General features: G+C 43.0%; 1 protein-coding gene across 1 annotated transcript in view; it reads left to right on the forward strand.

The window, feature by feature from the left end:
• GALNT12 (UDP-N-acetyl-alpha-D-galactosamine:polypeptide N-acetylgalactosaminyltransferase 12 (GalNAc-T12)) overlaps positions 1–25,095 on the forward strand; it is a 53,044-nt gene that overhangs the window by 5,798 nt on the left and 22,151 nt on the right. Inside the window, exons 2-3 of the mRNA XM_006886967.1 lie at positions 5–105; positions 23,347–23,519. Coding sequence (XP_006887029.1) covers positions 5–105; positions 23,347–23,519 — 274 coding nt within the window. The remainder of the gene's footprint in view (positions 1–4; positions 106–23,346; positions 23,520–25,095) is intronic.

Here is a 25,095-nt window from a genome sequence, read left to right on the forward strand (position 1 = left end):
CGAGCTGAGGCTCCAGGAAGAGAGCGTGGAACGGCACCAGATCAACATCTACCTCAGTGACCGCATCTCGCTGCACCGCCGCCTGCCCGAGCGCAGGAACCCGCTGTGAGTCCCCGGGTGGGAGGAGGTGGGCTCCGGTCCTCGCTTCCCCCCTCCAGGGGCCTCAGTTTCTCCATTTGTCAAGTGGCCGGGTGTAACTGGAGTTTCTAAATGTGTGAGCATCGCGTGTCCTCTCGAAAGTGGGCAGGGTAAGGGTTCCAATGGGAGACAGAGGTAGGGAGGCAAGGAAGTGGAAAAGAATGATAGAGAAGTATCAGAAGTTGACTAACCTGTTACATAGTGGGTTTGGCTCAGAAAGAGGTGGTTGGGGTCTAAGCACGTAGATCTTGATGAGTCTTCTTTGGACCCCGTGGGACACTCTGTACAGCCCCACCTTGCCCCTGTCTTTCTGGCTGCTTTGTAATGAGACTCGGGGACAGGAGCAGACTTGGTGTATTCATCTATGTGACAGATCAGCCATGGCCCACGCTGGGAGAGAGGACCAGGCAGGTGCGGGGAAACCTGCCCTCCTTGTCAGCAAGTCCCCTAGTACTTTAGAAGGAAGGCAGAGAGGAGCTGCTAGTGGGAAAGACACCTTCTGGCCGTGGTCCATCCCCGCTCACGGCAGTGGGTGGTGCTAGCCCCAAGCCTGAGTGGCCAGAAGGCCTAGTTCCTGTTGGCGCTGCTGGCCGAGTGAATGGGTGCCCTCAGAGTGGGCATGAACAAGAGAACAAGCTGGCAGCAGGAAGGGTGGGCAGGGAGCTGTTGCCACCTTTGCCACTGGGCCTGCTGCCTCCCACCTCTGCTAAGAGTTGGTGGTGAACTTTCAAGGCCCTGGGTGAGCTCCCTTCTTTACAGACTTTAAGGAAAAAGAGAGTTCAGGGAGCTTGTCCTTTGGAGGAGGCCAACTTGCACTGCGAGTTGTCACATATCTGCCACACCTTTCTCCTCCGTGTCCTTCCTGCTTTACAAGCGTGTCAGCAAGTGATTCACCCAAGGCTGCCCCCCCTTGGCACCTGGCTGATGTCAGATTTGAGGGCCTGCTTTGCAGAATTGAGGCCAGCAGGAAGATAACTGAGGGGCTCCACCCTGCCAGTCCTTGAAGGCTGGAGAGACTCACACTTTAAAGTCTCTTCCCTATTTTTTTTTTTTTTTTGCATCTCCTCCTTTTTAGCTTTACTCATATTTCTGCCCAAAGCATTTTCACTGTTAATATTTTTGACTAAAGCTTTGTTGGAATTGATAGCCTTCCCCACTTTGTGCAAATGGCTTAATGCACATTTAATTTCTTGAAACCCCAAGGGTGCTGAAGCAAAATCTAAGGAAAGGAACCCCAGCTTTCAGGGAGAACCCAACCCATGGAGATAAGATCCTGTTTGTCTTGCTTATCAGCTACGTGGTCCTGAGTACACTGTGTAGCTTCCTTATTCCTCAGTTTTGTGTAAAAGAGGGAACCAGCGGAAACAGCATAAACTGTGAATTAAACACCTTACACCGTGCCTGGGAGCAAACTGTGTACTCTGTTTTTAGGAGTTTCGCCCACTTTTCAGGTTTCAAGAGTATACCCAGGGGGCTGTCTTTGAGTCATGTAGAGATTGGTTGTAAAGACTTTTCCAGGATCCAGCTTCCTTTACGGTGCCAGGTGGCAGCTTTTACTTTGAAACACGGGTAGAAAGACCTATGGGGCTTGTGGTATCCAGTCGCCATGGTGATATAGCAGCCCTGTGTCCTATCAGGATTGTTTTCTAGATCCTGCTGTTTGCCTTGACCCTGGGAAGTTAATCCAAACACAGCGGGATAAGACCTGTGAACGCCTCCTCCTTTTAATTCTGACAGCAGGGCCTGAGGGGCTATTCTTGGCCAGCTGGAATGAGAGGTGGGCTTGAGCAGCGTTGGCCTCATGGGCTGGGCCTTGAGCATAAACTTGGTGTGGTCAATAAGGTCAGGGCCTTTGTGGAGAGCTAATCAGAGTCCTGAAAGGTGGCCTGAGAAACTGGAATGGGAAATTCTGAATTCACAAGAGCTTTACTTGAGAGTTAATGAATACACAGGGTTGTCGTACTTGTGAATGTGTGCTGTCGTATTGATTCCCTTCGTGACTCTATCCGTGTGACACGATAGAACGGACTCAGTGTTTTCTAGGTTTAATCATTCATTACAGGAGCAGATTGACAGGTCTTTTTCCCAAGAACCACTGAGTGAGTTTCAGACCGACAACCTTTTGGTCATCACTTAGTCTTTGTGCCACTAGGGATCCCAGCAGAGAAACGATTAAACCCACCACTGCTGAATCAACTCCTACTCATAGGGGCTCTATCAGACCCTATTAGACAGAGTAGAGCCACCTCATAGGATTTCCAAGGCTGAAAATCTTGATGGACAGAATGTAACATCTTTCACATCTGGTCGGTTTGAACTAGTGAACTTTTGGTTAGCATCTGAATGCCGAACTCCTGAGAGGACTGGTGAGAGTCCTTGCATACTCAAGGAGGGAGGGCCCTGAGGAGGCCTCCCATCTCAGCAAAGAGGAAAAGACAGAATCCACAGTCACACATCTTGTCTGCAGCACAGCTGGTCTTGAAAATGCATCTTGTTATCTTCATTCTTTTTGTAGGGGTGGGTAGAAGATTGTTTATTTTGAAAGTTAAAAGTATTTTAAAAGTAAAATTATTTTAAAAGATTCTTTATATATTTATTATAAGAATAGAATGTTTACTGAAAAAATTTTAACATATAACAAGTAAAAAATAAAAATCACCCATACGCCTATCTCAGCCTGCTGTTCACATTCATGGTTTATCTTTCTAGCCTTTTCTAGGCATAAATGTTGTTGTTAGCCACCTTTGATAACAGCTCCCTGGCTGATGGCAACTCCTTGCACAGTAGGGCAAAATGTTATCCGTCCTGGATTTCTGAGTGAGCTCCTGTGATCCAAAAGGCTTTCGCTGACAGATTATCAGAAGGAGTTCACCAAGCCTTTCCTGCTAGCCCATCATAGTCTGGCAGTGCTACCAGAACCTGTTCAGCATGCTTTGGTTTGGAAAAATACTCATTTGGGTGTTTGAATGAGAACATCTTCAAACATGAGCCTACACAAAGGCCCACACGTGTTTTAACTGGCGCCTTTGCACTATGGTACATTAACCTGTTAGTAGCAGCAAGCACTTGGACACCAAGGGATTCTTTGGCTTGGCTCGTCCTGGCATCTGCAAAGCTTGACCCAGTGTACTCTCTTGGACAGGACCAGACCGATAAAGAGACATTTTGGACTATTGGCTCCAATAGAGATTCTGTGTAGACCAAACCCATCTGGAATTCTTAATAATTTACTTGCCGGTGGGCTACAGCACAGCTTTGTAGAAATGTTCACACAGTAGCATAATAAGTATAAGTCGCTCCTCATGATGTATATATAGGTCATGTGTTAGACTTTAATGGAAAGGCTGGTAGTTCCAGTCTGCCAGCTGCTCCATGGTAGAAAGATGGGCAGTCTGCTCCTGTTAAGATTTTTAACCTCATAAACCTGGTTGACACACTTCTGAATTGACTTGATAACAGTGGGGGTTTTTTGGGTCTGGTTAGTTTTTTAATAAGTCAGTAGAGAGTTTGCACAACACTTAGATCATCTTGTTTGATCTTAGCAAGGAGGGTAACTTTCACTCTGAGGTGGCAGCAACTCAGAGTGGTGAGCCAGGTAGCTAAGTCCACAATCCTGGGGATGAGACCTGCCCTAAAAACAGTTAAATCAGGATCTCTGGTGGGGCCTAGACTGAGTCTGATGTGTAGCCAGGGCTGAAAGCTGCTGGCTCAGAGCCTGTGGATTTCTTATTTAGAAGATTCAGGGTGGGTGCTTTTTAAGGGTGTGGAGGAACCGCCATGGTTAGACAAAGTAGTCATTAGTAGGAAATCACATATAGTTGAATCTAGTGGTGACAGCAAAATTACTTGTAAGATGTTCTCACAAGCAAATAGTTTCTAATACCAATAAAATGGTGGAGTTTTTACCTTCCATGCAAGAGGCCTGGTTCAGTTTCCAGCCAGTTCACCTCAAATTTCAGGGGAGCTTCTAGACTATAGAGGGATTGACTAGAAAGAAGTGCCGGGTGATCTACTTTGGAAAACCAGCCATTGAAAACCTTATGGATCACAGAGGCCTGATCGTCTATTCATCACAGGGCCTCGGGACTGAGTAGTGTTGAGTTCCATGATATATGGCATCACCATGAGTCGAGGCCAACTCGACTGTAGCTCAAAACATACAACATTGATAATGGCCCAGTGTTACAGAAAGAATTTCATTTATCACTATACTACTACTTTCAGTTGCATTTTAACCCTTTTAGAGTTTGTAAAAAGGTAATTTATGCTGTTTATCTGTGAGGATGTCATGCATATGAACATAAGCCATTTCCTGCTGTGAGAATCCTAGTTGAGAAAGCATGCGATTAATGCACAAATGTTAGTTCTTGAACTCTTGCTCTGTGGTTAAGAGCTTGGCTGGTAACCTGAAAGATCGGTAGTTCAAATCCACCAGCCGTTCTCTGAGAGAAAGATGTGACAGTCCGCATGTGTCAAGATTGATAACATTTCTGCTCGGTCCTGCAGGATCACTGTGAGTTAATAACAGTGGATTTTTGTTCTGACTTTCCCTTAGTTAATGGCATAATTGCAGATGCGTATTTGAGTTGAGAGCTTACGATTTAGACGTGAGGATGGCAGAGAGTCTCAGAATAGCTTCTAGTAGATAAATTAGGAAAACATACTCTTGTCTTCCTGGGATTGACAGGAGGGCGTTGGTCAGGTAATCTCTGTAGATGGAGAGTCTGCTTGTCTAGTCTCAGAAAGTTATCTTTGGAAGTGTAGAGGTTACACTGATGTGTGCTACCTCCCGTCAGGTTGTGAGCTGCAAGGTCTTTTATTCGTTGTGGCTGTTTCTAAAGTATTATATTGTGGCTTAGGTGAAAGTTTAGTTCGTTTCCCACTCAGCAGTTGTTGACTGTGTTGCATTTCCATAATGTGTCAGCATTCTCATTTCCGTTTTGAGTTCTCCATTTACATTCACCCAGTTTTCCTGCCCCTTCCTGCCTTCTTAACGTTGTTTTGGGGTAAATACTGCTGTTTAGTCTCTTACAGTTGGTAGTTCTGAGCATGTTCCTTCTAGGTGTTATTGTATGCTAGTCAAACCTGTGTTTTATGTGACTGAAAGGTGATCTCAGGGCAGGGCTTAGTTCTAAGCAAGCGGGATGGCCAAGGTCATACTTGGAGGAATTTCACGGCTTTTTTTTTTAAAATCAAGTTTTGTGCTCCCTTTTCCTCCTTCTTTACCTAGTACCTCTATTTGACTCTAGTCAGAATGGTCATTGGTGGACGCTGGGCACAATCCAGTTTCTTCTGGTCTCTCTCAGGTTAGTGGATGCTGTGGCTCATGTCATCCATGTTTGAGTCTTTGGGTTTCTTCATTCTTCTTTGCTCCGGACAGATACAGCCCAGTAATTGCAATGTAGCTGGCTGGTCACTAACTTTTAAGACTCACTCACCAAAGTTGTTCTTGTTGTTATGTGTCGTCGAGTCGCGTGCAACTCATAGCGACCCTATGCACAACAGCCCTAAAACCTCCCTGCTCTATCCTGTGCCAGTCGCACTGCCTCTGACACACTCATCCTGATTACCCCAGTCACGGAATCAATCCACTTCATAGAGGGTCTTCCCCTCCTACACCGTCCCTCCAACCTCCCAAACATGATGTCGTTCTCCAAGGACCGGTCCCTCGTTACAACATGTCCAAAGTATGTCAGACAAAGCCCCAGAATCCTTGCCTCCAAGGAGCAGCCTGGTTTAACCCTCTCCAGGAAGAATCTGTTTTCTTGGCAGTATATTCAGTACTCTTCTCCAGCACCACAGCTCAAAGGCATCAATTCTCCTTCTATCCTCCCTAGTCATTGTCCAGCTCTCTGATGCAAGTAATTGCAAAGACCATGGCCTATATCAGATGCACCTTAGTCTTCAGAGTGACACCATTGCTCTTCAGTACCCTGGAGAGGTCCCTAATAGCAGACTTTCATATCGCAATAAGTTTTTTTATTTCCTGGCTGCTGGTGCCAAGAGTGTTGACCGTGGAGCCAGTGTACTCTATGTACTCACCAAAGTAGGATATAGAAAAATATCTTCATGCCAGTTAGAACCTGGGTAACCCTTGAGGCTATGACCAATCCCTCGCTTTCAAGCTCAGTATCTCAAGTGTTTGGCTATGGCTTAAGAGGGCTCTGGTGGCCTAGTGGTAAGGAGCTGTCATGTCAGCGTGAAGGCATGTGATTCAAATCCACCAGCTGCTCCACAGGAGAAAGATGGGCAGTCTCTTCCCATGCGATTTACTGTCTCTGAAAACCTGCTTGAGTGTTAGCGATGGGTCGGTTCCTACATGACAGTACATAACAGCAGCAAGAGATTTTCATGGGAACTTGAGTGGCCTAGTCTGTAGGAAGTTGTGCTGCTAACTCAAAGGCCATGCCTCTCTGGTGGTTCGAATCCACCAGTGGCTCTGTGGGAGAAAGATGGGCAACCTCTTTCTGTGTGCTTTATAGACTCAGAAACCCAAAGGTGGGTCAGTTAAGAGGTCATTCCAGCTTGATGGCAATAAGTTTGTTTTGAAGAGGTTTTCCTGACTCTGCCCCTGTGCGCACTATTATATAATGGGAATATTAGTAGCAGTTCTCTGTCAATGCACTGGTTCGCTGGTTTTGGATGATCTTCAGCAGTATTTGTCTTACATGTGATATTAATGATATTGTTTGAGAATTTTCACATTGTTGGATCACCTTTCTTAGGAATGGGAATAAATATGGACCTTTTCAAGTCAGTTGTCAGGTAGCTGTCTTTCAATTTTTTTGGCATAGATTGGTGAGCACATCCAGGGCTGCATCAGTTGAAACATGTCAATTGGTATTCCATCACTTCCTGAGACCTTGCTTTTTTGCCAGTGCCTTCAGTGCAGTTTGAACTTCTTCCTTCATTACCATTTACTCTTGGGTGTGTGCTGCTTCCTGAAATATTTCACTTTCAACCAGTTCTTTCTTGTATAGAGCTCTGTAAGTTGACTCATTTCATTCAGCATATCTTCCAGGTTCATCCTTGGTTGATGTTTTGTGAATTCATTGCTATTGTGTAATGTTGTAGAGTAGTAGTGCAGTAGTGCATGGTGTTTATGTATCCACAGAGCTTATCTAGTCATCTATCCATGGGCACTTGTTTTCAGCTTTTTAGTATTGTCAGTTATGCTGCAGAGAACATGAATATGCATGTTTATTCACGTCATGGCTCTTACTTCTTTATAATATATACCTGGAAATGGAATTGTTGGATCATCTGTTTCTATTTCTAAGATTTTGAAGAGGCACCATACTTTTCCCTGTAGTTATTGCACCATTTTACGTTTCTACCAGCAGTGTAAGAAAGTTCTAATTTTCCCCCCAACTTTGACAACCCTTGTTTTCTGTTGTTTGGTTGGTTTTTGGTTTTTTGTTTGTTTGTTTTAATCAGCACTGGTGTTAGATAGTATGTTGTTGTAGTTTAGATGCACATCTCTAATGGTTCATCATTATAAGCCTCTCTTTATGTATTTATGTTGACTGTCTAAGTGACTTCTTTGGTGAAGTATATGTTTATATCCTTTGTCTGTTTAGAAAATGAGGTTTTTATTTTTGTTGTTGAAGTATTGACTTTTTCTTGGTAATCAGATCTTTGTCAGATATGCCAATGCCAAAATCTCTCCGTCCCCACCCCCATTCTATGGGATTTCGTTTTACTGCTTGAGAGGTCCTTGTTGAGCATAAATATTTGACTTTTAGGAGACTCCATTCTCATTTGTTTTACTATTTGTGCGTTTTTAGCTATCTTTGATTATCTATTTATGTCATGTCTGAATTTTTAGTTTTAGGTTTTACATTTAGATCTGTGATCCGTCGTTTTTGAGGTATGAATCCTGTTTCATTTTTCTGCAACTGAACATCCAGGACCATTTGTTAGAGAGACTGTATCTTCCCTCTTTAGTGGATTTTAACCCTTTGTTGAAGATCAGCTGCCCATAGGTGGATGGATTGATTTCTGAATTCTCAATTTTATTTTGTTGGTCTATGTGTCTATTATACTTGTACCAGGCAGTTTTAACCATTGTGACTACATTATAGTCTGAGAGTTCCAAAAGTCTAAGTCTCCTATGTTGTTTTTCTTAAGTAAATTTTACTTCTCTCTATATTTTTTCCTTCCATATCCAGCTGGTAGTTAATTTTACACCATTAAAAATGGCTAAAATTTGAATCAGGATTGTATTATATACAGATTACTTTGGTAGGATTGACATTTTTACAGTGTTAAAGTCTTCCTATCTATGAGTGTGTTCTGTTTTCCCATTTATAGAAATCTCTTTGCTTTCTTGGAGTAGTGTTTTATAGTTTTCTTTGTGTAAGTCTTTTATATCCCTAGTTAGTTTTATTGCTGAGTATTTAATCTTCTTATTGGCTGTTGTACATGATATTCTTTCTCCAATTCCCTTATCTGAGTGCTCTTTAGTTAGTGTTAGTGTGACGAAATGGAATTAATTTTTAATATTGATCATATCCTCCTCTGCCACTTTGCTGAAGCTTATTAATTCCAGTAGTGCTTTTGTAGTTTTGGGGATTTTCTATGTGTGCATCATGTCATCTGCAAATAGGGACAGTTTCACTTTTCCTTTACCAATTTGAATACTTTTTTCCCCTCTCTTGTTTTATTTATTGCTCTAGCTAGGATTTCTAACATAATATTGAATAAATGTAGGGATTAAGGGTGGTCTGATTTTCATTCTCAAATGTCTTTTAGTCTCCCACTGAGAAAAATACTGGTTATTGGCTTTATATATATGCCCTTAATTATGCTGCGCAATTACCCTTCTATTACTATTTTACTGAGGATTTTTATCAGGAATGATTATTGGGTGCTATTAAATGCCTTTTCTGTACTAATTAAGATGATCATGTAAACATAATAACTTAAAAATAATAACTTCATTTTGTTTTATTTATTATGTGATATATTCCCTTGATTGCTTTTATAGCATTGAACTACCCTCACATATAAGCCCCACTTCAGTGTGTGTGTGTGAAAACATACATAAACACACGAACGTAAACACATATACATATGTATGATAAGTTGCTGAATTGTTAGCTTGGATTCTTTTGGGGTGTTTTTATGTCTATATACATGAGGAATATTGGTCTGTGTGTTTCATTTTTATTGTTGTCTCTGTTTGTTTGACGTTAGTGTCAGGCCTATGAATGAAGCCAGTCTTCTTTGCTTTCCTGTGTTCTGGGACAGTTTGACTAGGCTTGTTGTCAACTCTTCTCTGAATGTTAGGTAGCATTACCCAGTGAAGCCTTTGTTTCTGTTCTTTGGTGACCTTTCAGATTCTCTTGTTATGATCTCCTCAAATCTTTTACCTCAGTTTATGTTCTTCTTGGTAGGTAGTGTTTGGTATAAATTTGTCAATTTCATCTAAGTTTCAAATTTGTTGGAGTACAGTTTTATGTTCTATTCTATTAGGATCCTTTCTATCCTGGTTAACTCAGTTGTAATGCCACCTATTTTGTTGTTTTGGTTATTCAGATATCTTTATTTTTTTTCCCTTTGTCAGTCTGGCTTGATTGTTTTGTTAATGTCTTAAAAACTAACTTTAGACTTGTTAGTTCTGTTGTTTTTCAGTTTTATTTATTTCTGCTTTAAACTTTGTTGTTTCTCTTCCTTAGGTGACTGTGGGCTTATTTGACTTCTCTCTGTACTTTTTGTAAGGCAAAGCTAGTGATTTGAGCCCTTTTTCTGCTTTCTGAGATATGCATTTATTGTTAGGAATTCTCCGTGGAGCCCTGCAGTTGCTGTTTCCGAAAGGTTTTGTTATATTCTGTTTTCACTCTCATTTGATCCTAGGAATTTTTAAATTTTGTTTTTAATGTGTTATATTTCTTACTGTCTATTTTTCATCTTCCATGTATTTGATATATTTTTTTCTGTTCTTCCTTCTATTGATTTCTAATTTTGTCGTGTAGTAATCAGTGAAACATAGGGTCACTATGAGTCATCTGCTACTCGACAGCACTTAACAACAGTAACAACGACAACATAGAGAGAGCTCTCTTGACCTAGTGGACAGAAAGTTATGCTGCCAAGCCCAAGGTGGGTGATTTTAATCTGTGGCCCTCAGGCCTGGTTCAAATTGTTTTTTGTCAAATATTCTAAGTGGTATAGCATTGGTCTGTGCATTGCTGTACAGAGGTAACTCGTGCTTGCTGTGATGCTAAACACTGTGACACTGATGTGCCAAATGTGAGAATGGTTACGCATGGTGGACAGTGTTTGGTGGAGCTTCCCGATTAAATCAAGCTTGGAAGCAGGAGTGGCATCCGCTTCCAAATTGGCTTGCCTCTGGAAACTCTATGAACATGGAGAAACGACCAAAGTTGTACAAGTGTTCAGGTCTTTTGCTCATAGTGTTTCTATGAGTTGTCTTTGACTCAACAGCACTTAACCACAACAGTAACAATCAGTGAAAATTCTTTGTAGTATTTAGACTTAAAAAAATATTGAGGCTTGCTTTGTGACCTCTATAGTGTGGTTTTTTCCCCCAGAAAATGACGCATGTGTGCTGGGGAGGAATGAGTACAGGCATTCCCCATTGCATTACATTTTGCTTTATTGCACATGATATTTTTTACAAGTTGAAGATTTGTCCTTCAAGTAAATCTTTGGTCCCATTTTTCCAGCAGTGCATGCATTGTGTCTCTGTGTCACATTTTAATAATTGTTAAGCTATTTCAAATTTTTTTCCACAATGCTATTGCACAGTTAATAGACTGCCTTATAGGTTTGGTGACCTAGTGATAAAAAGCAGTGCTACAAATCTCAAAGCATGCAGTTCGAATATACCAACTTCCAGCTGCTCTGCAGAAGGATCAGAAATCTCCCCTCCAGCAGTTACTGCCCCTGAAAACCAGCTAGAAGGTCAGCTATGGTTCTGACACACAATAACGATAGTAATATAAACAAAACTTTTATATGCATTGGGATAAAACACAACAGTGTCTCTAGCTTTCTTGTGACATTAGCTTTATCACAGTAATCTAGACCTAGGTCCACAGTGTCCCTGAGATATGCTTGTACTGGGTTGCAGTTTGGGTGGAATGTTCTGTCTATGTCTGTGGGGTCAAGTACATTGATAGTATTATTTAAATTTACAGTAGCTTTATTTCCTTTCTAGCTTTTCTGTCCATTGTAAGTAATGTGTTAAGTTCTTCTACCATTATTTTAAAACTGTTGATTTCTCTTTTAAATTTTGTTTCATGTCCTCTAGAGCTCTGTCAGTGGGTGTGTAATATTTATGATGGTTACATCCTTGGGGGAGATCAACTTTTGGTTAGCATAGTGCATCCTTTCTTGTCTCTTATGATGTAGTTTAATTTAAAGTTTATTTTGTCGGAGATGAATATTGCTGTTCCTGCTCTTTTTTTGGTTACTGTTAGCTTTATATATTTTTTTCTATCCTTTGATATTTTTAACGTATTTATGTCTTTGTTCCTCTGATGTGTTTCTTGTTGGCAACATATTTCAGTGTATTTTAATCCATTTTGACATTTTCTCTTGAGTGGCACATGTAAGCCACTTTATATTTAGTGTGATTACTGATAGAGATGTATTTCTGCTGTCAGTTTATTATGCTATCTTTTCTTGGCTGTGTTTGTTGACAATTTCTTTTTTCTTCTTCTTTCCCTGTGCTGAGTTCTTTTTGTTTCCGGATTGCCCTGTCATTTCCATCATTTTGACTGACTTCGTGTTTATGGACTCTTCTAAGTTTCCTTATTTTGGTGAGTGGACTTTATGAATTTTCTTTGTAGTTATTCTTAAATTTACTCTTCTCTTTCTAAGTTTAAAACACTCTGTTATTCCTTGATGTCACCTTGATTTCCTTTTTCATAGGTATTCTGTTATTATACCCTTTTTTGCTTTGACTCTGTCGTTGATTCATGATTTTATTTTGAGAAGGCCTTGTTTGGCTTGGCATGCGTATGATGCTGCCGCAGGTTTGGATTTCCGGCTGTCCAGTGTCATTTTGTCTCGTTCTCTGTCTGAGGACTTACTGCCGTTGAATTGGCTCACACTCACTTGCAGCAGTAGGAGACTACACGTTTCTTCCTCGGGGTCAAGCTGCTGGACATGCATGACCTTTGGGTTAACGTCACAACTCACTGCAGACTAGGCCACCAGAGCTTTATCTGAAGTACTCACTCCTTCAGGGTCCTCAAGGGTTGATCTGGTTTTATAAACTGTAATTGAAAAAAAATGTTTTTTACACAAATTTTCTTCATTTCTGTTATCTAGGATTGCCCTAATTTCACTATCATCTTTGAGAAACGATTTTGTTGGACATAGAACTGTGACCTTGCAAGTCTTATCATCTATGTTAAATAAGTTATCCCATGCATGGCCTTTTACTTTTTTTAAAAAAAATATTTTAATGAAAGTTTACAGAGATTTTGGATTCCCATGGCTTTTTTCCTTGAAGAGTTTCTGCCAAGAGGTCAGAGCTTAGTCTAATTGGTAACCCTTTGTAGGTGATAGTGTTTCTCTTGAGCTCACTCTGACTTCTCTGGTTCTGGAAAGTTTGACTATGATATGCCTTGTTGATTTTTCTCTCAAGGTCTGGGTATGGAGTGCTTTAAACTTCTTGCTTGCAAATCTCATCTTTCATGATATGGGGGAAGTTTTCTACCAGCAAATGATTAAGAGTCTGTGTGATTTTATTTGTTTCCTCCTATTCTAGGGAGTGCTGGTGGCCTAATGATAAGAACCTGTGCAGCAATCCCAAAGGCACACGGTTTGAATCCGCCAGTTGCTTCAGGGAAAAGGATGGGCACTTTCCTCTCGTGTGATTTACTGCCTCTGAAAACGTGCTGGAGGGTCAGCTGTAGGTGGGTTCTGACTTGATAGCACAAAATAACAATAACAACAACTTTCTAGAGTTAGGGAGCTCTGGTGGCTAAGTGGTAAAGAATTGTGCTGCCAACCCCAAGGCAGGCAGTTCAAATCCACCACCTGCTCCGTGAGAGAAAGATGGTGGGCAGTCTCCTCCTGTGTGATTTACAGCTTCTGAAAACTCTTATCTATTGTCAGTCAGGTAGTGCCAAAGGGGGGGGGCAACAATAGGTGTAGTGGACTTGTTTGAGCTATACAGGTGTGAGAGTCCACGCTTTTCCTGCTAGCTCAGTCAGTGAGGCAGCATATGGGGGTATGCAGCTGGGGTGCTTTTAATACCACTGAATGAGAAGTTGAAAAGTGGGGGACAGCATCAGTGGAACTGTCTCATACTGCTCAGGGGAGAGATCATGAAGTGAGGGGAAAGGGCTGGGCTGGGGTTGTTGGGGTTTTCTTGTCCCACATAGAGAGTTTGTGGGGGGAAGGAGAGGGCTGAGCATAGGAGGCGCTGGTGCCATGTCTGCTTGGTGGGTGGTCAAGGTGAGGATGGTGAATGGATCTGTATTGATCAAGGGTGGAATTAGAGTAGCACTGAACCCCTGATGGTCAAAGCTGCATGGGTGGTTCCTTTAGGCACCAGGGAGGTGTGGGGAGGGTGGCTAATTAAACAGGAGTACCATTGACAGCCCTTCTGAAGTGTGAGGAGCAGGGCCACTCCCTCTTCAAGTGAGAATCTCTTATGTCAAGCTTGCCATCTTCCTTAATGGTCAGAGATGGTTGCCCTTGCGTTAACCCGGCTCCCTCCCTCCTCTGTGGATGCCAGCATCCCTGGAACCCCTGCCCTCTCTCCAGGGCTTTTAGTCCTTGTCAGGTTCCACTCACTTACTTCCCCTCTGGGTATGTCTGCTCAGTTACTCTCCCTCTTGTTGGGGCTGCCATGACATTGCCTTCAATGTCTTCTCTGGAGTTACCAGCAGGGACCCCTACTGGCTTTGTGTCAGGATAGCTTTGTTGAGTCCAGGACAGTTGGTGGAATTCCTCCATTGGTCCCTTTACACTCATTGAGTTTGCTCAGTTTCTCCGTCCAGTTGCTGTTGATTCAGTTCAGGGTTTTAGTCTTGTCACCTTCATCTGTTGCATGTGATTTTTAAAATCTTTGCTGTAGATGGATGGATGGTGTGGTGTCCAAGTGGTCATCTTGGCTCCTCTTGTTAATTCTTATAGAACAATTTTGTGGGCATCAGAATGACATTCTGTCTTTCAGTTAGTGTGTTAAACTTACAGACTGTGTTCAATTTATTTAGTACTTTTATGATATCTTTTATCATCTTTAAAAAAACAGACTGACAATCTTTGCTTTTAATGAGATAGTTATGCTCATTTAAACTTATGTTACTTTTGGATTTGATTCCACATTCTTGGTTTTTACTATTTGTTATTGTTTTTCTTTATAACCCCACAGAGAGAGGGAATGGGACTGCCGGCCGGGGCCTGGAGCCTCCACTCTGCTTGCTGGCATCTTGATAGCAGTCTTGTTTGGCATGTAAGGGAAGTTTTTGGGGTCATGATTGATGTCTGCTCTTTTCCCCCCAAGAGTACGTGTCCTTGAGTCTTTGCCTAGGGTGGAGGTCTGCTCAAAGGTGTGGCTTTATAACCCTGCACGGTTTATTAATTTTTGAATGAAATGACACAGCTATCTTTTGCCTATTTGCTGAACTGAACAACTTGGTGTTGCTGTGATGCTGCACACTATTCCATAGTCTTGCCAGAATGCCATAATGGTTACCCATTATGTACAATGTTTGGATGAGCTTCCAGATTGATTTATGCTGGGAAGCAGGAGTGGCATCCACTTCTTAAACTAGATGCCTCTTGAAACTCTCTAAACTCTCTAAATGTACAGAAATGATGTTAGTTATAGAACAGAGTTCAGGTCTTTTGTGCAAAACTTACTCTCAGTCATATTCAACTTGATAACCTTTAACCACTGCTAAATGGAACTAGTGCTGTTATATCTGGAGGAACAATCTTCCACTTTGTACATCACTCTTTGTCAATGTGCTGTATGGAGTAACCTGGGATGTGGTGATGCTGAACCTTGTACCATTGTTGTTGTTGTTGTTATGTGCCGTCGAGTCACTTGCGACTCATAGCGACCCTATGTACAACAGCCCTAAACTCTGCTTTGTCCTGTGCCAGTTGCACTGTCTCCGACACTCCCATCCCGATTATCCCAGTCACTGAATCAGTCCACCTCATAGAGGGCCTTCCTCTCCTGCGTTGTCCCTCCACCCTCCCAAGCATGTGTCCTTCTCCAAGGACCGGCCCCTCCTCACAACATGTCCAAAATATGTTAGACGGAGCCTCGGAATCCTTGCCTCCAAGGAGCCACCCCATTTAACCCTTTCCAGGACGAATCTGTTTGTTTTTCTAGCAGTCCATGGTATTCTCAATACTCTTCTCCAGCACCACAGCTCAAAGGCATCAATTCTCTTTCTAGCCTCCCTAGTCACTGTCCAACTCTCTGATGCATAACAAGTGATTGTGAAGACCATGGCCTGTATCAAACACACCTTAGTCTCCAGAGAGATACCATTGCTCTTCAGTACTCTGGAGAGGTCCGTAACAGCAGACTTTCCCGTGGCAATGCGCCTTTTAATTTCCTGGCTACTGGTGCCAAGAGTGTTGACTGTGGAGCCAAGAAAACTAAAGCTGTGTGCAATCTCAATCTCTTGTACCATTAGGGTATCAAATACTATAATGGTTTCCTAATGTGGACAGTGTTTGGTGGAGTTCCTAGTTGTAAAACAGGCTTGGAAGCAGGAGTGGCATCCACTTTCTAAACCACATGCCTCTGGAAACTCAATGAACTTGGAGAAATGACGGTCGTTATAGAAAGGCTTTAGACCTTTTGTTCATAGAGTCGCTATGAGTCCCGCTCAGATAGACGGCAGTCAACATCATTCTTTTTCTCTGTGTGTGCATGTATGTATGTGTGTTTCCTTACATGCTGCTTTTTTAATTGCTAGAGCACTTCTCCCCCCCTTCTTCTATTATCTCACTTAACTGAATTGGCAGTTACATTATCTCTAATTTTTATGGTAACCCTATACATTTTAAGCACTTATGTGACTCAGTAAACCCGGAAGTTAATAAATAACTGTGCCTCTTCTGGAATGGAGAACCTTAGAATCCTTAACACTCGTAAACTTCCTCTTAATTTGTGTGACATTTTGCTCCACTATTTTAATTCTATGTGGGGTTTTAAGTCAACAAATAAAATATTTTTCTATGCCATTTTTGTTCATTTGTATTTATTCACAAGTTTATGAAGATTTTCTGATTTGTGAGCTCAGTTCCTTCTTCCTAAAGTATATTTTGTATTGATCACTAAAGAGGAAGTCTATTGTTTGGAATTCTTTACTACCGTTGGCCCAGCCTGCCTTTCATGCTTGTTCCTTCCTCATTCACGTGAGGTACTTACTTAGGTATATTGTTGTGCCATTTTAAAAATTGTTCCTGGGCCACTGAGAATTTCTCTTAATCTTCCTGTCAGCTAACCCATGCAAGATTTTTAAAAAATACTTTGTCAATATAATTTTGGGTTTTACCTACCCGGAGAATTTCTCAAGTCATTTGAGTGTTCCATAGTGACAAACATAGTGTTCTTGTATTCACTCTTCAAAATGTTTATGTTGAGTGTTAGGATACTTTTGGGTACAAGTAATCGAAAACAACATGAAGGGACTTAAATCCAAATAGGTCTGTTGACTTAAAGCACAGTGAAATCCAAGAAGAGAACTGGGTTCAGGTTGTTCTAGGCCCTTGGATCCTGGCACTCAACTGGTATCATCAGGAAAGTGTTGATTTTCCCCCCTCAGGCCTTCCAGAGGTTGTGGATGTGTGCTCCACTTTACCAAAATCATATAGACTGAGAGTCAGGAAGGACTGATTTCCTGAGAGAGAAATAAAGGTGAAGTAATATGTGCCATCAAGTAAAAACTGACTCAGAGCTGGCCCTCCAGTGGGTTTTCAGAGGCAATAAATCACACAAGAGGAGATTGCCCATTTCCTCCCTCAGAGTAGATGGTGGATTCGGACCCTGTGCTTTTGGGTTGGCAGTGCTACGCCTTACCACTAAGCCACCAGAGCTCCCTGCAGTAATGAGAGGGAAAGAAAGATATATGTCATAGTGTCCCTGGACTAGTCTATAGAAATGATGAGCTTTTATTTTTTAAAAAAAAATCTATTTATCTGCTTAACTTACTATAAAAGATATAAAAGATCAGAAGGCAATACTACATCATGTCAGGGGAGCTAGCTTATCATAGTTTCTAGACAATAGAGTTGTGAAACCCAAACCAAGCCTACTGCCACTGAGTTGATCCCAGCCCTCAGTGACACTCCATTGGGTTTCCGTGGCTCAGAGCAGTTGGTGGATTAGAACTGCTGATCTTTTGTTTGCAATACATTAAACATTATGCTACAAGTGCTTCTTAATAGGACTATTAAGGGGCAAAATGGGGTATTGAATGTAAAAAATGCTTATCTGCCCATACTGTAATCAATCAGTAAATATGACTCTTATTTCTTGATATGGTGCACGGCATCCTGAAAATGAAAGTAGGTCTCAACTCCTGCCTTCACAGAGCAGGACCTGACAGGAATGGTGGCTCTTTTTGTCCCCAAGGCAAAAGTGGGACTGTAAATAAGTGCGTAGTTGTTGCCTAAGTAAAGGATTTGCAGCTTTTTATCATTAAGGGCGGGCGCAGGTGTTTTTCCTAGAACACGTTTACAGGTATTCTGCACAGAGGTATTCCAGAAAGTGATGGTGAACTTCCTTAAGGAGAATGTCTTTTGAGGAGTTTTGAAAGAATTAGAAACATCTCAGGCCAAGAAAAGAGAAAACAGAATATTGTTGAATTATTGCTCAATGAAGATATTTGTAATAGGGAGTGGAAGAAATATGATCCAGCTATATAAAACCACTTTTTGGTGATTATGAAAAATTGTGGCAGCTTATTGAGGAAGCAGTCTTGAATGTGGAAAAATACATTGATGTAAAAATAAAACTCAGTAATAATCTCTCTCTGCAGAGATAACCATTGTTAGCATTTTTGGCCTATTTCCTTCCATTGTTTGTTGTTTGTTTCATTGCACACACACTGTTGTCTATAGAATTGGCATAATGCTGTTTATAGATGTGTACCCTGCTGCTTTGATCAATGTTACAGTGCAATCATTTTTCCTTTGTCATCAAATATTCTTTGAAAATGGAGTTTTGATGATGGATGGAGTTTTATCATGTAGCCTTGTTATTGTTGTGAGATACTGTGGACTAATTTATTTGCATTTCTTTCCTGTTAGGCAGCTTTTGTGTGTCATAAATAATACTGTAAAGAAGTTTTCTTTTACCCCTAGCTTCCTTGAAGGTGTCTCTGATTAAAAGGTTCTCCGTTGTTGCCCTTTGATGCTGTTGAGGCTGTTTTGACTTGTGTGACTCATGTCCCAGGGTAGAACTGCCCCATAGGACTCTCTAATGTGTCTTCTGTAGGAATTTGACGTTCTGACCCAAAGGCCATACTCACTGGCTGTTCACATTCACCAGTGACTGTTAGAGACAAAGATGGTCACTCCCCAACCAGGTGATTTATAGTTTCCCCAAACACCCCTGAAGGATTAGCTATGAGTTCTGGCTTGATAGTGATGAGTCCAGTAAACATCATTTCACACTCTTGCTTTTATCAAGGAGTTGTGCTGCCAACACAGGATAATGCTCATGCCAGGTGTCATCGAGCTGAGTATGACTCAGCGACCTGTGAGCAACAGATCCGAACCCTGCCCTATCTGATGCCATCCTCATCATTTCTGACATACTTCGTCTCATCGCAGCAGTCAGTGCATTGAAGGTTTTCCTCTCTTTCACTGACCCTCCACCTTCCAAAGCCTGATGTCCCTCTCCAGAGAATAACCCCCCAACAACAACATGCCCAAAGTATGTGAGACGAAGCTTTGTCATCTTTGCCTCCAAGGAGCACTCTGGCTGTACTTTGACCAAGGCTTATTCTTTCGGCAGTCCACTCAAGTACTCTTCTCCAGCCCCACAGTTTAAGGGCGTCAGTTCTTCTCAGTCATCCTTATTCAGTGTCCAGCTCTCAGATGCATAGCAAGTGACTGAAAAGACTATAACCTGAATCAGACAAACGTCCCCCCCCCAAAAAAAAACTGACATCACAGCTTAAAAGTATTTTTTGAGAAATCTCTGACGGAAGACTTGCCCAAAGCGATACATCTCTTGATCTCTTGCCTTCTGGTACCAAGAGTTTTGATTGTGGATAAAATCATTAACAATTTCAGTCTTTTCTCCATCTATCAAGATGTTGTCTGTTGGTCCAGTGGCAAGAATTTTTGTTTTCTTGCTGTTGAGATGTACTCCATATTAAAGACTGTCTTCTTTGACCTTGTGCAGCAAACACTTCAAATCTTCACTTTCAGCAGGTGATGTTGTGTCATTTGTATAAAGCAGGTTTGTCCATGAGTCTCCTCAGATCCTGATGCTCCATTCTTCTTCATAGAGTCCAGTTTCTCGATGTTTGTTCAGCATACAGATTAAATAGATAAGGAGAGAGGCTACAACCCTGACACAACCCAGGATATGTAGTTCAAGTCCACTAGCTGCTCTGTGGGAGAAAAATGGGCAGTCTCTTCCTATGTGATTTACAGCCTCTGAAAAGCATACAGGAGGATCAACTATGAGTCAGATCTGACTTGAAGGCACGGAACAACAATAAAAACATTTCTTATATCGTGAAGTTAGGAATGGTTAAGTTAGATTGCTTTGGTGTGGCAGTCACTTCTGAGATCACAGTCAAATTCTGACCAAGACTTGTGCCATCAGAAGGTGTGACTGGGGCTGGTGTTCTGTTTCCAAAATGGCTCACGTGTTTAGAGGTTTGTACTGGCTGTTTGTAAGCGGCCTTATTTCCTCACACATGATTTCCGTCAAGGAGCTACTTGAGTATCTTTACAGCATAGTGGCTGGATTTCCCCAGAGCAAGCAACTCCTGTTGTTGTTATTAATTATCGTTTAGTCTAGTTGAGCCTCATAGCAACCCTATCAATAACAGATCCGAACCCTGTCCTATCCTGTGCCATCCTCACCATCTCTGTCATACGTGAGCCCTTTGCTGCAGTCACTGTGTCAATCCATCTGGTTGAGTGTCTGTCTAGATGTGTTGTTGTTAAGTGCTGTTGAGTTGAGTCTGACCTAGTGACTTATGAGCAGATCTGAACCCTGTCCTGCCCTATACCATCCTCACCTTCTCTGATGTACCTGATCCCATTGCTGCAGCTACTGGGTCAAAACCCCCACACACCCCTCAATGTCACTTGACCACATTCTGTTTGCTAGAGGTGAATCATTAAATCTAACCTACATTCAGAGGAGGAGAACCGAGCTCTGCCTTTTGATGGGAACGGTGTCAAGAATTTGAAATTTTAAAACCAACACAGCAGAGATTAGAGATATGAGCGGATGCCTGTTCCTTATAACCCACACTGGAGGTTTAGATTTCATCATGGGAGGGATTTTCAGTGGGAGTGCAGTGGCCACGCCCATGTTGCAAATTACCCCTCAAGTAAGTTGCTGGGAAAGACAGTGAATGCTGGAAGACAGCCAGGATATATGTGGGTCACAATTCTCAGGTCCACAGTCAAAACAGACTGGTTGATATAGGCAGAAAGGAATGCATGAGCAGGATGTTGGAAGCTCAGAGCACTGAAAGGCTGGAGAGACTGGGTTTACCAGAGCTGCAGCAAGAGAGGGCAGCCCACGTGGCCAGAACCACATTTATAGATGGTGCGCTATGCTTGTTGGATTTGCTGAAATTAATCCAGGATTGTTCAAGTGGGTGAGGACAGAGATGAACCAAGATTGACTGTATAAAGCTGAGTGATTATTCACTCTGCTTCCTGGATGTTTGATTTCATAGTAATTTTTTTTTCATCTGAAGAAATAAAGTTATACACACAAGAGGCACTTTCCTGGATTTTTGTGGGGCTGAATCCCTCATCATTCTCTGATGGTATCCCAAGCATCACTTCCTCAAAGAGGCCCTGGTTCCCTGCTCAGGGGTTCTTTCTCCTCCCCTGTGGAGTTATTCACCCTTCATCATCCTCTTTTACTTTCTTCACAGTTCCCAAATACTAACAAATTCTGATCCATTTGTTTATTTACATATTCATTCTTTGCAGCTCTTCTTCAGGAACCTTTCCAAATTACTGAGGAGCAATGATGTTAATTTAAGAACTAAGGTGTGCCTGATTTAGACCATGGTCTTTTCAATTACTTGCTGTGGTGCTGAGAGCTGGACAGTGAATAAGGATGTTGTTGTTGTTGTTGTTGATTGCCTTTGAGTCGAGCACGACTCATAGTGACACTATAAACAAAAGGCCTTAAAGCCCCTCTACAACTATTGACATTTATCCAAGTTCATAGAGTTTCCAGAGGCATGTTATTTAGGAAGTGGATACCACTACTGAAAAGTTGATACCATTGAAGTGTGGTGTTGGAGATGATTATGAAATATCCCATGGACTGCTAAAAGAACAAACAGATATGTTTTGGAATGTGCAGCCAAAGTGCTCCTTAGAGGCAAGTATGGTAAAGCTTTGTCTCACATACTTTGGGCACGTTGCTAGGAGAGGCTATTCCTTGGAGAAGGACATCGTGTTTGGAAAGGTGCAGGGGTTGGTGAAGGAGCGGAAACCCTCAACCAGGTGGATTGACACAGTGGCTACCGCAGTGGGTTCGAATGTGTCAGAGATTGTGAGAATGGCACGGGATAGTTGAGGAGTCAGATCTGTTGTTCATAGGGTCGTCACGAGTCATACTTGACTGGAAGGCACCTAACAACAACAACCCTCCCTAAGAATGTAGCCTCTGTGGGAGCTGGGGCCTGGCCTGTTGCCTGTGTGGTACAGATAGTTGTCAGGGGACACACTCCATCCTCATCACTCATGCATTCTGCTTTCATGAATTCGTCTTGTGGTTATAGTTGTGTGCCATTGAGCTGGAACTGACTCATAGCTGGCCCCTCCGCAGGTTTCCAGAGGCAGTAATTTGCACAGGAGGAGATTGCCCATCCTTCACCGGTGGAGCGTCTGGTGGATTTGAATAGGGTAGCCTTTGAGAGAGATTGCAATGTAGTTTTTTTACCACTAGGCCATTGGCAGCCCCCAAATAAATGTTCTCAGTGTTTTTGCAGTCTTTGGAAGACGCATGCAGAGAGTAGGGAAGAATTAGAGTCACTTAATGCACTTGTTCTCAGCGAAAGTCGGATACAGCGATGCTGTGACATCCTGTTTCTGTCGAGTGCAGTGATGTTCCCGCACTGTAACCGAGTGAGAGCAGCCAGCTCAGGGCAGACCCAGGATGACACCACAACAGAACGAGCCCTGCCCAATCCACGCCCTCTTCACTGTGGCTGTGCCCCACCCGTCACTGCTGTCACCCTGTCAGTCCCTCTCATTGAGGGTCGGCCTCACTTGTTCTGACTCTCCTCTTTTCTAAGCACGATGTCCTTTGCCAAGTCATCACCCCTCCTGACGTGCCGAGAGGATGCGAAATGAAGTCTGTTTATGGTTTTTGGCTCTCCCCATCATCATTCTTTTCTGTTGGCGATTTTGATGTGGAGGACTCCTGGTGGCACAGTGTTTAAAACACAAGCTGCTAACAGCTTGATGTTTTGAGCCCAGCTCAGGATAAAGATGGGACAGTCTGTGTCCATCATGATTCATGGCCTTGGATGGGCTGTTCTCTCCTGTGGCCACTGACCCCACCTTGGTCCGTCCTCAGGGCCAGCCTGGACCTGCTGAACAGTCAACAGTCATTCTTCTGGGTTTTCTAGTTACCCTTCTTTTATTACTTTTTATGGTGGTTGTTGTCATGTGCCATCGAATTGGAACCAACTCATAGCTGACTGACCCTCCAGCAGGTTTTGAGAGGCAGGAGGTAATTGCCCATCCTTCTACAGAGTAATTGGTGGATTCGAACCGCACACCTTTGGGATGGCAGTGCAGTCTCTTACCTCTAGGACACTGCTCCCTCTAATATAGTACTTGCCCCTTTCCCCTGATTACTTTCACTCTTTGTATGATGGCCTCCAGCTTACCTGTGTTATAAGGTGTTTCACAGATTCATCATTACTTCTTGTTGGGCAATATTCCCCTGTATGTACGCTCCATTGTTCATCTGTTCCTTCATGAATGGGAAAATAGTTCTTGATTTCTGAAGCTGTGCTGTATTTGCAGGTGCATGGAGAAGAAGTATGAGAATTATGATAAATTTCCCACTACATCTGTAATCATAGCCTTTTATAATGAAGCCTGGTCAACTCTCCTGCGGACAGTTTACAGTGTCCTTGAGACGTCACCGGACATGCTTCTGGAGGAAGTCATCCTTGTTGATGACTACAGTGATAGAGGTAAGTCCCCAACATGAGTTCTCGTAAGAGCCCTTCCCTCCTTGGGGATGATGATGAGGTGAGATGGTGACACGGGAGGGGCAGGAGAAGCCTGGTAAAGACAGACTTCTTGCATCCCTCTGTGCTTGGCTCTGAGGACGAGCAGATGAGAATACCTCTTTGGTAGAACTCAGGGTCTGATGGGGGCGCAGATATGATGACCAGGGTTCTGTTACTCAGTGCTCCAGGGGACACAGGAGAGGGACTGACTCTGCCTGGTAGTCAGGAGGACTTCACAGAGGAGGTGATAATTGGCTTCTCTGTGGAAGGTTGGAGAATTTTCTGGGCAGGAAAGATTGAGGGAGAGCATCTCACATGAAAGGTATCAAATGTGAAGAGGCTTGGTGGAACAAAACCATATGGCTTGTTTGCACTGGTAGGTGGCTCAAGACAAGACTGGGTGGGTGCAGAAGCGGGCAGGTCTTTGATACTAGCATGAGGAGTTTGGATTTTATTCTAAGACTAGGAGAGCCAAGGAGGGTTTTATTCTTTAGAAAGAGTGATGGACAGGTTGGTGTGTGGAGAGTGGTGCACAAGCTCATGTGTGGAGCTGGCTGGGGAAGCCAGTGGCTGCTGATATGGCCAGGTGGCAGAGGATCCTGGCAGAAGTGGGTGTTGGGGAGGTAACTTCGGCAGGGTTGAAGACTGGCTGACTGAGCGGTGCAGTGAGGAGGCAGCGTTAGAAGACTCTGGCCTGGGCCCCAAGTGATTGATTGTCCTCTCTTACCTTATGTTTTATTATATTTTATATTTCAACAAGTAGAAAGTATTATGAAAGAATATGGGAGCAGGTGAGAAAGAGAGTGAAGACTAGGGAACAGGAACTATACTAGTTGGCGAAGGTTGAAAAAGCCTCTCTAAATGGATAAATTTAAGCTAAGGATGTAATTGCTGAGAAGGAGACTGGCAAACAGAGATCTTGGGGAGAGCCAGCAAGGTGAGGGAACAGCTGGAACAGAAGCAGAGAGCACACACAGTGTGACAGTCTGCAGGGCAAAGAGTGACACAGTGTGACAGGCTTCAGGGCAGAGAGTGCACACAGTGTGACAGGCTCCAGGGCAGAGAGTTCACACAGTGTGACAGTCTGCAGGGCAGACAGTGACACAGGGTGACAGGCTCCAGGGCAGAGAGCACACACAGTGTGACAGACAGTCTCCATGGCAGGGAGCGCACACAGTGTGACAGGCTCCAGGGCAGAGAGCGCACACAGTGTGACAGACAGTCTCCAGGGCAGAGAGCGCACACAGTGTGACAGGCTCCAGGGCAGAGAGCGCACACAGTGTGACAGGCTCCAGGGCAGAGAGCGCACACAGTGTGACAGGCTCCAGAGCAGAGCTCCACCAGCAGCAACAGAGATAGTACAGGGTGGGCAGGGACAGGTCACGTTGGGCCTTGGAGGCCACAGTAGGGGCTGAGCCATGAACGGAATCTGATGGAGCCCATGAGAGGACATCTGAAGGCGGAGCAGTCTGAAGATCAATCTCGCTGCTCTGTGGAGAATAGCCTGTGTTTTGGGGAGATGAGATGGGTAAAGATG

This window comes from Elephantulus edwardii, unplaced genomic scaffold (assembly GCF_000299155.1).
Source record: "Elephantulus edwardii isolate Elephantulus edwardi_28Jun2011 unplaced genomic scaffold, EleEdw1.0 scaffold00052, whole genome shotgun sequence".
NCBI lineage: Eukaryota > Metazoa > Chordata > Mammalia > Macroscelidea > Macroscelididae > Elephantulus > Elephantulus edwardii.